Genomic DNA, 21,808 nt, shown 5'->3' with positions numbered 1-21,808 from the left:
GGAAAGCTGAAGTGCTCAAACGGAAAAGATGCAGCAATCTTCTGAGAATGAACTTTTTAGAGGCTCTGTAAACAGGAACACGCTGGTTTCTTTTTACCAGAAAAGATATGCTAAAAAAGCTGAGGTTAGTCGAAGAGAGTTGCATAAGGCTGAACTGAAAACATTACTGTGAAATAACAGACCCCACGTAGCTTCAGGTGACAGTTTGTGTTATTACTTTTTAGATTTCAGTGTTTATATCAATGATGTGGGGTTTTTTTAACCTTAGAAAAAAAAAAAAAAACCTTCACCAAGTTGCTCAGAAAGGAATAGAAGCTTCTTCTTTTTTGTTGTTGTTGTTTTTTGTTTTTTTTTTAATGTGGACCAATAGTGGACATTATGCAACAGCCAAATGAGAGATTTCTGCCAGGCTGCCAAAGACTGGTGCAAATGGAAACTGGACCAGATGGAATATTCATCCCGCTTCAGGTCAAGGGCTAAATGATGGATTCGTGTGACTGGGAGCAATAATTTGCTGGTTGTGTTGGCATGATTCCTGTTTGCAGCATTGGTGTGATTTGATCAGTCTAATGTCTTCTAATTAAATTCTTTAAAAGTTGTGAAACTCAAATTCAGCACCACAGACCGTATCACACACTCAGCTTAATAGGTAGATGATTTCATCTGAATAGATTCACTTCGCTCAAACTTGACCTAATACTCTTTTCTTATAAAGCTACATTGTCTTACTTCCAACGTATGTTTTCTAAGCTCTACTGTGAAGACAATATGGGTTTATGAGATTTCTAAATCAATGCATTCTGTTCTTGTTCACAAACGTTTTCAGAATTGAACTCTGTTTGGATAATGCTATGCTATCAGTGTATGCCCAGTTAGCATGAAAATGTGCTTTGTTTTTGCAGTTTTCAAGTAATTTCACATCTTCCACTTTCCACATCTTTCTCTAGAATGCGAGGCTTGTCAATCAGCTTTGAGTGTGATCAGTCATAATAACTTTAAAGACAGCTAACGTTTTATGTGGTTGCAAAGCACATCTTAAGAACTAGTTCTGTCAGACAATAGCCCAGTCCTTAAAAGTTTGACAGTATTCTATAAAGTTGAGGCTAATTGAAGGACGTTTGAGTTTTTCTGTTAACACTGCCAGACAATTATCAGGAGTTAACATGAAGCAGTTAAATACGGTAAAAGATTTTTTTTAAAATAGTCTTTTAAGTGAGCTTAAACAGCAACCCGAATTAAAAACCTTCAGTGAGTATAAATAGACTGACATTTAAAAACACCAAACTGAGCTAAAATCACAAACAAATTACAAACAAACAACTGAGTTGTTTATTACAATAAATTAAATAAATGACATCACAAAAACTGTCCAGTAAATGTATTAATTGCATGTCCAGAACTAAAAACACATCTTTGCATCAGACATAATGAACCTAAATTTAAGCACTCCGAGTATTTATACGCTATTGCTGTAAGAACACACGTTCAACCACTCAAATCCAAGTTCCCCTACTACATATTTGCTAATGCCAAAAGGCTCAGGACAGGTCTCCATGTCTGAGCATCAAATGCAATTATCCCTCTTGTATTTCCAGATTGTGTAGCATTCATAAATCATTAGTAAACGCTTGGACTGATGTAATCTGAGAACTGATATGATGACAAGTAGCAGTAATCAAGCTAGGGCACCCTGACCCCAAGAGGAGCTTTGCACTGGATTAAAAGTAAACTTGTGACTTTATTGCAAAGAAAATAAATACATTTAAGCTTTTAAATCAACAAAAACGCTCATTGTTGGCCAAATTAAATTTCACAGATTGCAAGTCTTAATACACTATATGTTGAAACTGGTGGGACTGCTATGCTGTTCACATTAAAACTTAAATTACAGGTCTAACTCTGTTCACAGAGAGCAGCAGAGGCTTTCATATACCTAATTCTGCATGTCTCTTTGGCACACATTAGCTGTGGCAGGGTGCAGCACGTGCCAAATGACTCTGCTGGCAGGAGACTGGGTTAAAATGCTCTCTCCTGGGAGACCATCCAAATGGATAAAACAGGTGTTATTACGGTTGGCTGTAGGGGGCTTTTTTCTTTTTCTTTTTTTTTTAATGAGACAGACAGATGCTAATGGTCGGCCTGCTTCTTCTACATTTATTTTCTTTCTTCTTATGATTATCATCTTCTATATTAATTCTAACAAAAATAAATAAATTTTGTTTGCCATGCATATCATATTTTGGGAAATACGACCAAGATCAATACTTGCAGGTGAAGAGTGACTGATGAATGCACTATGGTCTTAGACTTAATGAGCCATGTGCGTGGGGGAGCATGCTACTCCAACAACAACCAGTCTTATTGCTCGCCTGACTTTATAATACCCACATGCTCATTTATTTACTTGATTTAGAATCCTGGAGCAGATGACTGCATAGAGTCTCAGTAATAACATCCAACATAGGACTGATGGTCCACATTCCACATCATTATGTTAGCGAGAGCAATAAGACAAAACCGATTCCAGTCATTTCCAGTCATAAATGCAGCCATCAAGGGCACAGCAATTTCAAAGAAAGGTCATCCAGTTGGTACACGGTTATTTGCCAGGCAGCTCTGCACACGTTGCTCCAGGTAAACTGACACAAACACCACCATGTTACCATTGCTGGCATTTAAATGTGAGGCTGTCCAACTGACTCAAATGTGTACCTTACTTGAGCCAATTAAGTGTGGTTCTTTCCCTCTGCCCCTGAAGATCCAGAGTGTTTAAGAATGTCACAGACTGGCCTTTAGCAAAACAGTTCGAAGAGGATGACATTTGAAATGCAGTGCATCTACAAAGGACCCTTCACTTGAGTCAACTTCTCTACCCCTTTACAGAGCAAAACATGGTGAACGAGGCTTTAAGCTTCACTTGCAAGAAGCAAACAGTCGTTCCTTACAGTTCTACAAGTCTGATAAATTGTAGAGGTGGGAATCACCATACATCCCACGATACGATATTATCACAATACTTAACGCACGATATGATATTATTGCAATTTTTTAAAATATTTTGCGATATTCAGATTCTGTACATAAAGGTAAACTTTATCAATATTCATTTTATCTAATATCAAAGTCTCGCACTCAGTCTTTCTCTCATTTCAGTCAGTTTTATTGTTGACAAACTGAACGGTTTGTATTACAGTCTAGTCCAACTTAACTGAATGCAACCATCTGGTACAATTATAGCTATTCTGAACTATGCAATTTATGAAAACTATGCATCCCATTCAGCAACTGAAGAATTTGAAAGTAAATTAAAACAAAATATAATTTTACATTACATAAAAAAGTTTTAAACTTAATTAAAATAAAACATGTCTTAAATTTAGTTTATTGCTGCCAAAAAAAAAAGTTAAACACATTTGGACAGTGAAGGAATGTCAGGATTCTTGCTCAGAAAAAGGAGCTGATCAACATGCTCTGAAGTCAGAGCATGTTCCAGTCCACAAAAACTTTTTTTTGTAACAAAATATCGATTTCTGCTCTCCCTGTATCGATACATTATTAGCAAACAAAATATCACAATACTACACAGTATCGATTTTTCCCCCACCCCTAATAAATTGCTGAAGCTAATAATCTAAACTAAAAAAAACCAAAGGCCTATCAACGTGCCTTTATTCAGATACTTGGAAACATTTTTTAAACAGTTGCCCCTTTGTAATACTGTGATGTAATATGATTGTAAATGTATTATTTATGGAAATAACACAGTAAGATGATATAAGCGCTATGCAGGATGTAGTAGGATTATCATTTATTAATAGCGGAGTATGTAAAATTTCATTTCATTTCCTTGTCAGTCATAATTTATCTTTAAACACGTACACATCAGGCAGAATTAGTTTAAGAGGTGTTGGAATAGCCCAGTAGTGTGACTTTGAGAACTACAGCCTAGAGCAAATAAAATTATATGCCTTAAAATGTTTAAATAGACCACTTCAAAGTAAACATAAGGGTTTGGACACTGTATTTTTTCCCAAAACAGAGCAAGATTAAACAAATCATTATAAAATTGCCCCCAAATTAATGATTAACTTCAGAACTAATACCACATTTACACAATTGTGTTTTGGGAATAATACTGGGAATCAATTCTGGATACCTTATCAGGCAACTTGATCTTTATCCACTATAGTGCTACATCAGCAAGACGCTGGCCTTTAATTAAGACTGAAAATTAATGCTTGGTCCATGCTGTCATGCTAAAGTTTTAGTGCACATGGTCGTGATAAATGGGAAAAAAGCATGTGCTAGATAAAGACATGTGACTTTCAACAGGAACAGGACCACCAAACCTCACCCCTTCTGTCTTTATGCAAAGGAGGATTAATACTTATGAACAGTTAATTAAATTGAACCCAGAGTCAAACAGGCCGAGATCAATCTGCGACCCCTCCGGCTGCTTAGGGAAAAAAGCAATCCATGAATGATTGGCAGGCGGTTGGCTAGAGGTTGCTGACAGAGGTAAACTTGTCTGCACATGAAATTGAAAAGTGTGACTCAAACCAGGAAGAGAGGCTGTTTCTCTTCAAAGTAATAGCTGTGCCTTTTGAAACATATTTACTTTTACTTTAAAGGCACTTGATGTCTATTTGTTTTGCACTAATTCAAGCTTAACTATCGCTTGGCCAGTAGTTGGTGAGTGTTTGGAGACGGGTCAGCATCTTCCATGCAAGCTATGGGCAACTACAGCAATCTCAGCAAACCTGATGGGAATACACGTTTTTCCTAAGCAACCAGAGGCTGTCAGGAAATCGCAGAATGGTTTCTAAGCCTGTATGACCTAAATCTTAGAGCCAACTGCCATAAATGTCTATAATCCCTGATGTTAAGGATGGACCTATGGATAATCACGATCCTCTCCAATCTCAATTTCATCTTGTGTGTCCAACCTGGTTTGCATTCATTGCCAAATCCTGTTTAACAAGACAAACGTTCCTTTGCACTCTCTTTTTAAGGGCAGAAATGTGGGGAAAGTGTGATTTTCAAGCTTCCCCTGGGCATCGAAATATATCCCCCCCATCTATAAGAGAGCAGCTATGAGGCTTTGACACTTCAGAAGATTGAGAGATGGCAGCTCTATCCTCCAGTAGTTCAGCCCCCTACTTCACACAAAGCAATTACAGAGTGCAAAAAGCTCTTATATCTGTAGGAGTTCACAGAGGATGAATAATTAGAATAATCAGAGCAATCCCTACAGAGATATGTGAGCTCATAATTTCACCAAGGTAGAACCAGTGAGAATTACCACATTTGAACAAACTACATTTTCCAAACCTCAGTCTAACAAAACAGTTAAGCTAATTTACTTACATGTTCATCAATGAATGAAAGACAATCATTTCATACTTAGAACACATACATGGTTTTCAAGCACCATACCATCCCTGTTTCAAAACAGCATTTCAAAGACATGAAAGCCATTTTTTCAGTCTAATTACACCAGGTCAGACATAATCATACCAAAGCTCTGACCAAACCACTGACTGCTCCATTTGCAGATTAATAACAAACCCACAATGTTCAGTTTCCATTGGGCTGCAGTGGTTCTAAAATCCAGTCTGTTTTCCTTTAGCCACAGCATCTAAAAGGACCCATTAGATGCCTCTATCAGAAAGAATTATATTGAGTAATATTAATGGTTTTAGTACAATGAACTCTTTGTTTTGTGTGCTTACTAGGGATGGGTACCGGTATCCGGTGCCATGATGGCACCAGTTCTGACATAAACGGTAACCAGACCGAAAAGCAGCGCACATTTTGGTGCTTTTTTTCCTGAGACGTCATACACTTTGGATTCTAGCCATTTTACCTTTCCGAGGATAGTAGGCGGGCCCAGGTACGTACGTTCTTTTAGAGCAGAGCTACAGAATAAAAAGTCTGGCTGTACTTCACAGCAAAGGATGCAAACTCAGCAGCCTGCAACAAGTGCTTTAAGCTGATACTGTGCAAAGGAGGTAACACCTCGAATCTGATGAAACACTTGGCGACGCAGCGTTAGCGTTTTTTTAAAAGCTGAGAAATGCACCGTATTTGATAGCTTGCTGCGAGACCTCACACCGTGCACATCTACTGCGGGTGTGGTGCCTGTTATCGGACCCGGAGTTCGCAACATCCCCCAAGAACCCGAAGAGGCGAGTCCTGGCCACGTTATTACATTAATGCACGTAAGGTGAACTAGCAAACACCGTCATAGTTACATGCGGCTGTCTTCTTGTTTGATGGCAGATACTCCCTTCACCCTGACCAAAAAGGCTAAAATGACCAAAGAAAAAGTGAAAAACAGCTAAACATGAGAGGTTTTTAGACAAAATTGGTGTTTTTTCCATTGATTGAGCACTGCTTCCAGCCAAGAGTGATACCATATATGCTCTATAGCTGCAGAAAAGGCTAACATTGTTATCTTTTTACAAAAAAAAACAGCTAAACATGAGAGGTTTTTGGACAAAGTGTGTGTTTTCCATTCTTTAAGCACCGGTTCAAGCACCGGTTCGAGCACCGTTTAAGCACCGGCACCGTTTCAAAAGTACCGGTTTGGTACTGTATCAGATAAAACCTAAACGATACCCATCCCTAGTGCTTACTGGTAAAAAGAAAATGGGAAAAGATGTACATTTTTTAAAAAAAAATCAAATTTCAATCTATTTATTCTTCTTCCAGACAGCAACTGTCCTCTATTGTTTTGGACTGTCCTCAGTTGCTGTCTGCTCAGCAACTGAACCCAGGCATGAACAGCCTGTCAAGCTTTGGGATTCATGGCATGCGTGTATAAGATGGGTGTTCAGGCAGAACTCTGGGTTGTCTGTTTTGTTAGCCTTTCCAAATCCAAAACAATAGAAAATATAATATAAATGAACTGAATCACTAGGCTATTTATGTTTTACTCTAAGCCATCAAACAACCTTAAAAGCAATGCTGTGCGACATCCAGTGGCACAGAACATTAAAAATACATATGTTTTTCTAGCTTAAGTGCCAATGCTAAAAGCAAGCCTGATGGACTAATTAGCATGCTAGCTAACAGTAGCAACGGGGGTTATCTGCTATTCCAACACAAGCTAGTCAGGCCACGTCTTAACAATAAGACGCAGTTGCAAACTATACATCACAATGGAAGCATATGTATATAATTTAACAAATAAATGTTAAATAGCTGCTGGTTTTAGCAGTAGTGTAGGTCAGCAATATATAGAAGATGTGTGAGTCAGTTAAGGATCTATAAGCACATGAAGTGTAGGAGAAAAAAAAATAGGGGGAGTGGGGAGTCTGTTTCCTAAAAGGCAAAGCAAAGCAGTTCCCAGGCTGAGTGGTTGCCTGCAGCTACGGAGTTACTTAATCCCAGAATTCAATCGAGTTAATAACAAGGCAGATCATTTTGCATCCCAGTAACAGGAGACAGTTTGTGGTTTAAAGCATGACCAATCACAATGACATCCATATCATTTAATTACATCTAACTAAAAGTGCAATTTCCTTATAGGGTCTATACCCAGATCTCAAGTTAAAACTTTAAGGGTTGAAAGCCACAAAACTATTATGTCATGTACAAAAATCTTCATTGTTTCATTATAAGAAGTCTTAATGCTTTCAATCCAGATTAATCTTTTGCTCATTACTTTATTCATTCACTAGCCCATGAAAGTCACCTTTAAAATAAATAGATTTGCTTGAAAACAATGGGATGGGCAAAGGAAACATTCCTTTCCCCCAATTTGTTTATATACAACAATAAACTACACAAGCATGCTGCACTTTTAAGCAAGGTTAATGAATGTCAACCAAAACAGTTCATTAGTGGGCTGTAAAATAAGAGTGAGTCTGTGAAATGGACCACAAAGTGTAAAGAGTACCTGAGTATTTTTTTTCCACTACTAAAGATCACAGATAGTATAAAACACAAAAGTAACTTCCAGGCTGAAAAAAGCCAATGCGGCCAAAGTGACTAAAACCTGCATTCTACCCAGAGACCACCAGATGGCGATAGCTGAGGCTGTGACACGTTTATGGCAGAAAAATTAAATTACATCTGTTTTATAAATCTTTTTCCAACTACTTTTCAAAAACGCGGATTACCTGTGTTATGAAACCACAGGATAATTAGTTAACGACTTGTCAACCACACACCAATGAGCGTGTAGTTTCACAGTCAGGTTTTACTATGACGTCACGTTTGCTTCTTCACAACCAAACGTTGTGAGCTACATCCATCTTTCATACTGTCAATGTTAGCGACACATTCCATTTTTGCAATTTTTAATTAAAAAATGTTCATGGTGCAGCTTAAAGGTGAATGCAGTATATATTAACTACAAAGAAATACAAAAGGTTGCTTTATTTTTTTCCAGAATTCTTACTTTTAACTTCCCTTTAATCATATTCAAAGGACAAATGAATCTAGCAGTAACCCATGCAGCTTTCCTGTGAGAAATTATCATTACATGCAAAAGAAAATCCATCCATCCATCCATCTTCATCCGCTTTGTCCGGGGCTGGGTCGCGGGGGCAGCAGCCTAAGCAAAGAGGCCCAGACCTCCCTCTCCCCAGCCACCTCCTCCAGCTTATCCGGGGGAATACCAAGGCGTTCCCAGGCCAGCCGAGAGATATAATCTCTCCAGCGTGTCCTGGGTCTGCCCCGGGGCCTCCTCCCGGTGGGACATGCCTGGAACACCTCACCCAGGAGGCGCCCAGGGGGCATCCTTGTCAGATGCCCGAACCACCTCAGCTGGCTCCTTTCGATGTGGAGCAGCAGCTGCTCTACTCTGAGCCCCTCCCGGATGGCCGCACTTCTCACCCTATCTCTAAGGGAGAGGCCAGCCACCCTTCGGAGGAAGCTCATTTCTGCTGCTTGTATCCGCGATCTCGTTCTTTCGGTCACTACCCACAGCTCGTGGCCATAGGTGAGGGTAGGGACGTAGATCGACCGGTAAATTGAGAGCTTCGCTTTTACACTCAGCTCCCTCTTCACCACGACGGACCGGTGCAGCGTCTGCATTACTGCAGCTGCAGCCCCAATCCGTCTGTCGATCTCCGGCTCCCTTCTCCCATCACTCGCGAACAAGACCCCGAGATACTTGAACTCCTCCACTTGTGGCAGGAACTCATCCCCGACCCGGAGTGGGCACTCCACCCTTTTCCGGCTGAGAACCATGGCCTCAGATTTGGAGGTGCTGATCCTCATTCCCGCTGCTTCACACTCGGCTGCGAACCGTTCCAGTGCGAGCTGGAGGCCTTCACCCGATGAAGCCAACAGAACCACATCATCTGCAAAAATCAGAGATGAGATTCTGAGGCCACCAAAGCGAAAGCCCTTCGCCACTTGGCTGCGCCTAGAAATCCTGTCCATAAAAATTATGAACAGAACCGGAGACAAAGGGCAGCCCTGGCGAAGCCCATCACCCACCGGGAACGAGTCCGACTTATTGCCGGCAATGCAAACCAAGCTCTTGCAACGGTTGTATAGGGATCGAATGGCCCGTAGCAATGGGCCAGACACCCCATATTCCCGCAACACCTCCCACAGGACACCCCGAGGGACACGGTCGAATGCCTTCTCCAAGTCCACAAAACACATGTAGACTGGTTGGGCAAACTCCCATGCACCCTCAAGTATCCTGGAGAGGATAAAGAAAATAATCGCAATAATCCACCACTGACCTCACTTCAAACGTGGCTTGTCATACCCCATGTGAACAAGCCACATAGCTCTTTCACTAGAATAATCGCCCACCGAGAGGCTCTTGGCAGATCTCAAGGATCTGCTCTGCACTTTCACCCCTGCTGAAGCATTAGAAGAATTCAGAATTCCATTATAGAGTATTACCAAAGAGGGAGCTGAGCTCCCTGACATTAGTAATCACTTCACCTGCCTCGTGAGGCCAAAACTACAAAATGCAGTAAGCAGACAGAAGTAATAGTCTGTGGAAAGATTTGAATATCAGATGAAAGGTTTAAGGATGTGCTCCTGACGTTTTGACTGCTGTGAAAGGTTCCATTATATTTACCATTTGATAACATTTAACTTTTGTTAAATTTGCAAAGTTTGCAACTTTTGCAAATGTTTCCCTGTCTATGCATTTGAACACAGCAGGAAAGGGCTGAAATATGTGCAGCATTTCCACTTCTAAATTGATGTCCCTCCTTTGCAGTGCATAACTGTCTGACAAATATGGTGACATTATCAAAAGAACTAATGAGCTCAGAGGCATACGTGTTTTGCTGGATTAGATTTGGAGAACCAGTTTCTGATTTCCATTCCTACATCCAATGCAAAGCAATAACACTGCAGGTAGATGCCTGCTGTGAGTATGGTATGGAAATTTATTTCACAGTCACTGCTGAAATTAAACCATTTAATTGCCTCATTCCTTGTACAGAGAACTTTCCCTTTTCACAGTGTCTGTCACTGTTGGCGCAAAATGGCACAAGCCTATTTTGAATGTGTGTAACAGACTCATTAAACATGACAGATTTCTGTAGACTCCCTAGTCTAGCTCAAACGCCACCAGGTCGAATGCTGAACGAAAGTTTCGTCCGTCCTTACCTCTTTGTCCATGCTGTCCAGGTCCTCCTTGCAGAGAGTGTATAGCGGCATTGTTTCTGACATGCTTGGCTGTCGTTTCCGCCGAGATGGTCCAGGCTGCTCATCATCTTGGCCGGACTCTACTCCCTCGTCTTGCTGACTCTGTGAGGTTCCCCTAGGGTACACAAGTATAAAACAAACGTGAAACACTGAAAATACAAATAACTTTGTCCAAATGTGGTAGCTACATTTTATTCTGAAATTGGTAGTGGGTACTACATCAGAAAAACAGTTTTTAATGGCATCTGTGGTCTTTAAATGCTGTGCTGCTCAGATGTCACATGAAAGTGTACAATGGCCTGAATATTAATGAGAAATACACAACACTGTTATGTTCTATTATATTTCACTACTTTATGTTTTTATAGATGCACCTGCCTGCCCAGAGACCAGTGTATACACTATATGCTTGGGTCAGGTGTGATGTTACAGTGAGCTGGCTAACTACCTCCATGTTTGTTATTACTGCAGCAAAATGTTAGTTACATAATTGCTTTGTCACTTTAACAAATTTACTTGTTTCAAAAAATCTGCAGTTTGATATTATACTACCATAATAACCATGCAAGCTAGCTTTTCCACTCATACTGCCATAATGTCAGGAAGTAAGGTATCGTTGTTCAGCTGGGTATAACGTAGGCATGCTGCACAAATTTGGCAATGGTTAGTTCCCCAATTCCTTATTTGCAAAACAGCCACCTAAGTTACTAGACCAGCACATGAAATTGGATGATTTAGCTGACCTTATCTATTCAACTAAATGTTTTAGGGAAATCACTTGTAGTTTGTCCGTTTTAGCAAACAAGCTAACATCAGCCTAAACATCAGAAACACAGCTCCAGGCTGGATTTGATCCTGAAAACCCAACTGACCCTTCACAGAATGCCCTGCTCAAGTCCAACATACTGTTATCCTGAGGGGTAAAATATATTTCTATTTCTTGCAAATGTGATGTCAGGTTACCTGCTCACTCAATGAATTTGTTTGATGCCTTACATAATAATTAGCTGGTTAACCATAGCGACTATGTCATTGAGTAATGAGGCTATCGAAAGCCAAAGCTAAAATGTCTTTTTTGGCCTTGTGCAACGTGAGTGCTGGAGTCTTTATTGCACTGGGAGCTTGCTGCTTGTTGACGTTTGTGATTACTGGCATCCATTTCTAAGCTGCTGTTAGCGTTTCTCACTGTTGATTGGGAGAACTGAAAAGAAGCATTGTCACATCTTTTGGATTTTCACAGACAATTCATCGAGCATCCTTCACACTGAAGTTATTCCATGTGCTTTGGAGGCAACCAACAAAGTCAGGGAAGGTCTCTTCAAAAAAATAAAAATAAAAATTGGATTAGAGAGGATATCTACATCGGGATTAGTTTGTGACATTTCTTTTAGAACATTGAGACGATGACACTTTTTCTCATTTCTATAAAGATGCAGATTAACACAAAGATTTTCAAAATTTAGATAAGAGAAAAACAAACCGAACCAAACGAATCACCTTCCAGGCACAAGGATGAATAAAAAAAACAAAGAGTATCATTATCATTTTTCTGTCATATTTTTCTCATTTTATTCTTGATGCTGTATATGTTATAGTGATATTTACAGGAAATGTCAGGCACCAGAATTAGGTTGCAAACACTGTACATAATCAGCTCATAGACAAGTAGGTGTAGGCGGTAAAAGGGAGTAGACCAGTCACAAAACACACAGATAGGCTTTCTTCTCTGTAACGAGGGCCCAGTAGATGCAAATGGGAAGACAAACTTTTCTACGGTTCCTCTTGGCAGTGCTTAATTGAGCAGATCTTCTTTGATGATTCAATCCAAGGTTATGCAACTTCCTGAAAACTCCATAGTGCCTCTAATCTATGAATAAAATGAGCCAATTTTCCGCTTTAGATGATTAATTACAGAGTATGATCACAGATATATTCAACTTAAAAACACTTTGAGCTGCTATTAAAAGTTGGAGTCTGTAATTTTCTGGCGTTATTATAAAGCATGCAGGTCAGCGTCTGCATGTGGCATCCCAATGACAAACTGGCAATGTTGGTGACTGATGAATGACAGAGTGACAGATCAGAGGTGAACTGTGAAGCCATCCTTTCACCTGCCACATTATTGCTGTCAAACAAGGACGCGACTGGCAATTCTGATCACTGCATAGGGAGAAAACATCTGACTGCCCTGAATTCAAAAATGTAAACAATACAAGGTGGGAGAGTTGTCTGGGAGGTGAAGCCTCCGTGGCTGATGATATCCCTGACCATCAAAGACAATCAGTCCACACAATAACAGGGTGTTGGAGCCTTTTTATTATTCCTCAGTTGATGGCTAAGGAAGCTATACATCTCCAACGGGGGTAATTCATGTAGTAGACTATCACTACACTGGCAGCTGCTTTGGTTTACAAAGAAGGTAAAGATTAAATGAGAGTCAGGAGTCAAAGGAGTACACTGAAGATCTAATATAAAAGAGTTGTCTTTAAGCAGACTGGCTTAATGTGGAAACACTGAGCCACTTTTCTGAAACTGTAGGTACTTTCATAAGACGCTTCAGAGTTCAGCACTAGTTTATGGCAGTATTATAGAAATGGAAAACCAACATATTTAAAATGTAATGATATGATTATTAATACTTTGATAGAAGTGCTCCACGCTCTATTAAACTGGTGCAATGTTGTTGCATTGAGGTTGTGTAATTTGGTATATTACATGATGCATCATACATGGTGTATGATCCCCCATGATCCCTCACAAAATATTGTTTATTTCACGGTAAAGTCCTGCAGTACCTGAGACCAGACTGCTCTCTGGGATCAGAGAGCAACAAAGATCCTGCCGTGTGGAGGTAGGCTGATGGACGGGACACTGCAGGGCCCCTGCGAATCAGTTTCCCTGTGATGGAGTCATATGTGCGAACCTCTGGAGATGCAGGTGGAGTTCTCGGGTGGATGGGTGCTGGGTGGAAAATAGGTTTCTGCAGGGAGCCCTGATTGTCAGGGAGAAGTGCTGGACTGTTGCTCCTTTAATCAGACCAAAAATAAAAAGGAAAAAGAAAAATAGTCAGTGAAGTTTTGGGCTTCTGCAGTTAGTATGCTTTAAATCATCAATTGGCTGGTTTCCATAAGATCACAACGCCCTCACCGTGCTGTCTTAGAGTAATCCTCCTTCAGTGGGTAGAGCTGCTCCTCCACCCTCTCCCACCGTTCTAGACAACTCCAGAGCCAGTCTGGGTTGACAACGTGGAGGTGCTTGCAACCTTGTGCCTGACGGACCTTCTCGGTGCCTGGATGACAGAGATGGAAGAGAATGCGAGCGAGTTTTGACCTTACAATCGAAAGCCATTACCAAACACGCACTCACTCTGCGTCTGCTGAATAATTCAGATAGATGATCCCACTTTCCCTACTGGAAAGCAGAAAATAATTACCTGGCCAATATGTTTTGAAAGATAACAAAGGATCTATCTCTTGGAACCACCGGGGTCAACATCCATTCATTTTTCTTTTTTTCCCTGCCAAATCTGGGCATAATCCAACTCCTAAAAGTCAGGTTTTATTTGATAAAGTGCTGAATAACACTACAGACACAAAGACATCAGACTGAATTACTGAGTGCAGAAACTTGTACTTGATGTACAAGCTGAATGCTTGAGCAAAGTGAGCAAAGCTGCAGTTCAGCTGTATTTTGCCAGATCTATTTACATCCTGGTCAACATACTACTATTTGATAGCTACAAAAGTAAGATGTATCAAAACAAACTAATCTCTACAATTTAAATGTCCAATGTCAAACAGCCAAAAAATGCTCTCAGTGGAAAGATGGCTTTCAAGAAGCCATTCTTAAGGAGATGAAATAGGAAAAAAAGGCTGAGGTATGAAAAATTACACTTGATCTTTACTGAAAATCAACCACAGCAGGTCTTACTGAGTGATGAATTCAAATCTGTAATGTCTAAATCTAGTCATCATCAACAAATATGGAGGTTGTAAAAAGAAAGGTATAACAAAGCTCAGGCTAAGATAAATATCTCTTATAATTTAAACTGTGAATCAGCAAAGCTACGCTAAGTAGAAGAAGAATAACAATATGGAGCTATGATGAGCAACTAAACAAGTACAGCTGAGTTTTTGTTTATAAACCAATATGACTGACACGCAGATTTATGCATTAGAATTCACTTTTGATGACCATTAATGTTTGAAAAAAATTATTACAGTCTATCAGTAGCTGTTGAGATATTTGCGTCTAGAGCAAAGCTGGAATGGCAGAGACTGCCAGGATTATAGTCACAGTTGCCATGGCCACTTCAAATCCACGTGGCTATTTTTTTTGACTCAAAATGAACTTTTAAAATGATTGATCTGACAGTTTAATTTTTCTGATACCATATACCCTTAACAGCTTTAACAGCAAAAATAAAACTTAACTCCGAGTTTGTATGTGTTTGTGTTAGGGGCCCATCAAAGAACAGAGTCTTGATGGACAGGTTTAATGGAGGAGAACGTGGGGGACATAAACAGCTTCCTGCTGTACCCCATGTCGTTAAGTGGGCATAGATGTTAAAGCTATGATTATTTAATCACTAACCCTCGTAGGATGTGTGTCATGGCTGCCCACTTTGCTGTTCAGCCAACGTAACAGGCATTTTCAGAAGTTATTTCCATTTAAGTATCCTACTGCATATATTCCATCTCAGGCTATCCTGGTGATGTATGAGGTGACTGATTGCCAAGTGCTGCTCTCAGCAGGACTGCATCCCAGGTTAACAGTGCCACTTCCTATGCTTCTATTCACATGGTAAACTTGATTGGTGGCAATGGAAGCCGTGAATCTACAATTTCCAAGCTGGGTAAAGGGACTCTGACATAAAAACATGTTTCTTTCACTTCAGTAGGTCTAATTAGAAAAAAACAAAGTGTATGAATTTCACTTCATTCATTTCATTTCACTCAAGTAATGTTACTTAAATCTGTATGTTTTTATTTTTAGCACAACATTAAAACAAACTTTCATATCTATTCACGTATGCACTTCATTCCTGGGGAAACACTTTCTTCCATAAAGAAAAGCTGTATAGCTATGACAATACATTTTTCCTCCATTAGTCATTCATTGTATTTACAATTACATCTCTAAATGTTAGTTTTCGTTGATGCTGCATTCTTGCATGCATGCTCATATGCATGTAATCTAATCTCACTGATAACCACCTTACTGAGTTTCTGTTTCGGCAAACAGAGCATGCTGCTGCAGCTTCATTGGTACTGATGCAAAGAACTAAACCATGTTCGTAAGTTTAACCAGAACTCGTCACACCAGCGCACTGCTTAACTGTATGCCTGACCTCTACGATACATCAACTCTAATGACACTTTATTCACTGACATTTAAACAAGCCTTACGTGAGCTTTCTTAAATTCACCATTCACCAAATGTCACCATTAGCAAACCATAATTTGCATTAATCACACAGTTCCAGCATATTGTTACCTTAAAGAAAATCACTAACTATATCTTGCTAAATAACAGGTCAGAAAAAGAGTGAAAGGTAGCAGGCGTTCAGCACTTGAAATCCACTCTTTTTTGGAAACGCTTGAAAATAAACCCATAAAAACTGAATTGTCAGATTTAACTAAAGCTGAGAACACTATGCACAACTATTAAGAAGTAGGGTTGAAACTAGTGATTATATACATAATCACTCCATCATTAATTAAATATTCCTTAAAGGAATAAATCAACTGAGAATGAGATTGCCCCCTGTTGTCCATTATGCGTCCCAGGTTTAAGGGATCTCTGCTTCACGCTTATGGCTTCATCCATCTTTTAATACAGTACATGTAACTTGCGACATCACCACTCAGTACCAGCAAAGCCTATACACTATACTTTAACTAGCACGCATCTGTACATACCGGCTCTTGCTGCGATGAGATGTGTTGTCCGATTGGGATTTTGTGCACTGAGAATCAGATTCTTGCTGATCTTGGCCCCCAGCGCTTTGGCATGATAGTACTCACGGGTTCTTTCCATGGGGTAGTTAGTGGGGTACAGACCACTGAATACTATCGTCGTCCCCTCCAGTGTCTTGCTTTTCAGCTCTGGGACGATCTTCCGAATGTCCGGAATTTCAGAGGCCTCCTTCCTCAAGTATGCCTCATAGCGGGCGTAATACTCTGCATGGATCCTTTCAAGCACCTCCTCTAAATAGATGAGATGATCGTCCTGGTCATTATCAGCTTCTTCCTCCTCTTCCTCGTCATCTTCCATACTCTGATCCAGCAGCTCCTCGCCCATGGTAACACCAGACTGTTCACTATTCTGGGACTCTGTTTCTGGCTCTCTCCTATCTGAGCAGCCATTTCCGAGCTCGGGGTCAGGCAGAAGAACTGAAGGCTCTGGTGAGTCAGAGCTGCTTTCACCTTCAGCTCTGCCTTTACTGTCCTCTTCCTTTGCCCCATCCTTACAAGCAGGTTCTTGCGTGGTTCCTTCCTGACCGGATTCCTTTGTCTGGCCAGACCTACTTTCACCGTCACTCTCTGATGAGGGGGGCTTTTCTGTAATGGAGTCACTGTCACTGTCACTGGAAAGGTCAAAGTCTAGGTTATTGGACTCATGTCTTGGTGCCGATGAGTTTGCACCTTCCTTGTCCTCTCGCGTCCCATTTGTATCGTCTTCCTTAACATTTGTAATCTCATCTCTCTGGGTGTCCTTGGATTCTTCCACAGGTTTTGTTTCAGTCTCTGAACCTTTATTTTGTCCCGATTCGTCCTCATCCGCTGTCGGGTGTGTCCGTTCTTTTGATGGCATGTCCTGAGAAGACTGAGGTGCTATGGACTCTTCCTTTCTGGAAACATTATTGTCCTTTGCCCTTTTCCTGAGGCCATTATTTTGCTCATCGACACCAAGCGTCCCTGTTTGTTCTGTGCTCTCTGCTGGTCGACTCGAAGAGCCTCCTGCTGGAAAAACACATAGAAGTTTAAAAGTATTCAAGGACACACGAATTAGAACCTAGAGGTGGGACTACAGTGAGATCAGCTTCTGATTCCCAAAAGTTACAACAACAATTAAAAAGGTGAGTTAAGGACTTAGCTACTGCCAGTGGTCATCAAAGATTATCTTCTACAACTGATGTGCTCAACAGAGGTTGTGCATTGATACTAGAGTTGCAGTACTAGTAATGGAGTACTGACAGCAACAAAATGGTAATGAACTAATGAATAAAAGAACTGTGCTGGTTTATAAAATTCTTAGAAAACAAATTCATAGAAAGATGGAATGTGTTTTTTTATTCTGTCCATTATGAAAAAAGTGAAATGGGCAATCAATACATTAATTAATATTTTTCCCCATCTCACTCCAAGTATATTATTTTAATTTTTGCCCCCCAAACATGTGCCTTACTTCCCTAAAAAAACTCACATGTTGGTGAGGTGGTGTATTTCAGGACAGGATCGGGTCTAAAGTGTTTTTTCATTATTGGTGGAACGATTTCGAGGATTGTATGGCTAGCTAGCTGATTATTCTTCACTTCCACCATGCTAAAGATATTTGGGACATGTCAGCACATCATTTCATTTGCCAACAGTAGGGTGGGTATTAAACCTGGTTACCAACTGAGTTACATTAGTACTACTGAGTACCGATTAACTTAATGATTCCATTGTTGTTAGGTACAAGAACACACATGGGTAGAGGAAGAACAAGACTGTATGAAATCCCTGGTGAAGAGCAACATGTTGAAGAGCAATAAAAATGTCTCAGGTGTGGTTAAACCCTATGCAGGCAGTGCTCTCTGCACCATTTTAACCTGCATCATTTTCCTTTTTTTGAACCACATAACTTTATTCGAGCTGATGGTTACATGTTTTATATTAATTCTGGAAGGTCTGTTGCCCTCCAATTATAAACCTCTCACTAATAACCCTCCTGACATTTCACACTCCTAGATTTTTGCTCAGGAAGCGCTGTTCCAATTTCCCCTTTTGGCAAACACTTCTTGGAGCAGAGTCTTCCTCTAAGACAAATTGAGGTTGTGTACACTGAATCACTCCGGTGAAAGCAACTCGCTTTGTGCTAACCAATCAGCAGCACAGAATTAAAAAAGAAAAATTTGGAATCAGGTTGTCATGTTTTCTTCAAGCAAAGGAGTTTATCATTTTAATAAGATAGAAAGATCTACTGCAAACTTCGAATGAGGTTCCTTGTTCAAACAAGCATGCTGTATCACTGTGACCCACAGGGCTGGATGGACGAGAGAGGGCAGTGAAATAATCTGAGGAGGCAGGCCAGTGTGCATCAGCCATCAGAAAGAGAATTCAGCAAATTAAATAGTGAACAAACAAACTTTTCAACAAAGGCTAATATATTCCAAAGTACAAAGAACCAATTACTCTGACATTATGTGATGCATTTCAAGCTTAGAAAGGTTGACAATTGCGTGGTAAGAGCAAGAACTTTTCATTTAATGTAACTGGAACTCACCCATGATATAACCCACACAGCTCTGGTCCTATATTGTTATTTATTTATTTATTTTTATTTAGTGATATATCAGTTAACCATGCAATAGGCTAAGCTTCAGCTGGACCACAACATAAACGGCTCATTAAAATTTTAAGATCAATCTTTATCATATTTAATTTTTTTAATAGAAAATATGGCTGAAATCTTCGGTGTTTGAATCAGTGGGGTTTATAATATAAACAGAAAAGTAGATCTACTGGGGAATAAATATTTGAGAGCAATACCGAATGCCTCAGAGCTTTGTCCACTATATTGCTTTAGAATATTGAACTACCACCTGGTCTCTGATTTATTCATAAATATAATGTGATTGAAAAATGGTGCATCACAATTCAGCTCAGCAGGACGGCAGAAATTAAGTGTTTGATACTCACAATTTCTTCAATGAAATCAGGATGCCAACATTGATAGTTCTGGTTGTCTGGGTAAGATAAGTTGGTTGTGCTAGTTTTGGCATGTAAATATGCTAAATTATTAAATAAAAATTTAAAAATAGCACTGTTGATGTCAGTGTTATTAGTTCTGAAGACTGGCAGTATAAAAGAAGAACATAGCTTCTTGGTCCTTGAAAAGTGACAAAGTCAGAGTACCCTTGAGCCAACAATCCCTTTAACGTTAACTAGTAATGACTTCATGAACTTCTTCACAAATAAAATTCTTATCATTAGAGAAAAAATTACCAATAATCATCCCACAGATGTAGTATTATCTACAGTTACTTTCAGTACCATTGATATTCATTTAGACTCTTTTTCTCCAATTGATCTTTCTGAGTTAACTTCAATAATTACTTCCTCCAAACCATCAACGTGTCTTTTAGACCCCATTCCTACAAAACTCCTCAAAGAAGTCCTGCCATTAATTAATGCTTCGATCTTAAATATGATCAACCTATCTCTAATAATCGGCTATGTATCACAGGTCTTCAAGCTGGCTGTAGTTAAACCTTTACTCAAAAAGCCATCTCTAGACCCAGCAGTCTTAGCTAATTATAGGCCAATCTCCAACCTTCCTTTCATATCAAACATCCTTGAAAGAGTAGTTGTCAAACAGCTAAAAGATCATCTGCAGAGGAATGGCTTATTTGAAGAGTTTCAGTTAGGTTTCAGAGCTCATCACAGCACAGAAACAGCTTTAGTGAAGGTTACAAATGATCTTCTTATGGCCTCTGACAGTGGACTCATCTCTGTGCTTGCCCTGCTAGACCTTAGTGCAGCATTCGATACTGTCGACCATGATATCCTATTAGAGCGATTAGAACATGCTGTAGGTATTACAGGTACTGCACTGCAGTGGTTTGTATCATATCTATCTAACAGACTCCAATTTGTGCATGTAAATGGAGAGTCCTCTTCACACACTGAGGTTAATTATGGAGTTCCACAGGGTTCAGTGCTAGGACCAATTCTGTTTACATTATACATGCTTCCCTTAGGCAGTATCATTAGAAGACATAGCATACATTTTCACTGCTATGCAGATGACACCCAGCTCTATCTATGAAGCCAGATAACACACACCAATTAGTTAAAGTGCAGGAATGTCTTAAAGACATAAAGACCTGGATGGCCGCTAACTTTCTGCTTCTTAATTCAGATAAAAGTGAGGTTATTGTACTCGGCCCTGAAAAGCTTAGAAATATGGTATCTAACCAGATTCTTACTCTGGATGGCATTACCTTGGCCTCCAGTAACGCTGTGAGGAACCTTGGAGTCATTTTTGACCAGGATATTTCCTTCAACGCACATATTAAACAAATATGTAAGACTGCGTTCTTCCATTTGCGCAACATCTCTAAAGTTAGAAATATCCTGTCTCAGAGTAGGGCTGCTCGATTATGGCAAAAATGATAATCACGATTATTTTCACTGAAATTGAGATCGTGATTATTTGACGATATTTATTTAACCCTTTAAGACCTACTATAGAACCAAGTCCGCCAGAGCTTATATTATTTTTTTACATGTTGTAGTGCCATTTGTGGGAGCATTTCAAGTTGCTAAATAACTGTTATAGCCCATATTTTAATAATATGTATGCATTAAGTCCATAGTAACTACATTAATTGCAAAAAAGTGCAATAAACTACAAAAAAATAGAAAATCGTTTTTGTTTTGTTTTTTTACATATATTTCTACTTGGAGAAATTTAAGAGGCTTATCCTTCAAAACTTTAAATACAAAAAAGTTGCAAAAAATAGTTTACAACAACAGGAAATTTATTTTGAGTGTCTTCATAGTTTTATTTTGGAGATACACCAATTTTTATATACACTGCAGGTAAAACAAAAAAAACAATCCTATGATGCAAATTTGCAAAGAAAACAGCAGGTGCATCAAAATAAACTATTTCCAGCAGTGCAATTTGAGTTCTAAGCATCCCAGAAACTATTCAGAAAAGTCAAACATGACCAGTAGAGGTTTTTAAGGTCTACAAGTAAAAAACTACATTTCCGCGAAAATGACGTCACTTCCGGTTTCGGCCAGGAAATGGCGGACATGAGACAGTTCGCGCTGATGTCTGTTTCACTGTGGGAAGTGTTATGAACAGCTGATCGGATCGGCAAAGCGTGTTTCTGGAATATTATGTTTTTGTTCCTGCAAGCGCTTTTTATGCAATTTTTGCAAAGCTATATGTGGAAGGA

General features: G+C 39.6%; 1 protein-coding gene across 3 annotated transcripts in view; it reads right to left on the bottom strand.

Moving 5' to 3' along the window:
* Positions 1-21,808, bottom strand: part of ctdp1 (CTD (carboxy-terminal domain, RNA polymerase II, polypeptide A) phosphatase, subunit 1) — a 99,759-nt gene that overhangs the window by 67,345 nt on the left and 10,606 nt on the right. For 2 of the 3 annotated variants that reach the window (XM_004563700.3, XM_004563702.3), the window contains exons 8-11: positions 16,554-17,597; positions 13,780-13,921; positions 13,428-13,658; positions 10,594-10,747 (exon numbers count right to left, since the gene is read on the bottom strand). In XM_004563700.3, coding sequence (XP_004563757.1) covers positions 10,594-10,747; positions 13,428-13,658; positions 13,780-13,921; positions 16,554-17,597 — 1,571 coding nt within the window. The remainder of the gene's footprint in view (positions 1-10,593; positions 10,748-13,427; positions 13,659-13,779; positions 13,922-16,553; positions 17,598-21,808) is intronic. The other variant, XM_004563701.3, reaches the window with a different exon arrangement.

This window comes from Maylandia zebra, linkage group LG22 (assembly GCF_041146795.1).
Source record: "Maylandia zebra isolate NMK-2024a linkage group LG22, Mzebra_GT3a, whole genome shotgun sequence".
NCBI classification, from domain to species: Eukaryota; Metazoa; Chordata; class Actinopteri; order Cichliformes; family Cichlidae; genus Maylandia; species Maylandia zebra.
This window is presented reverse-complemented; position numbering and strand designations above follow the sequence as displayed.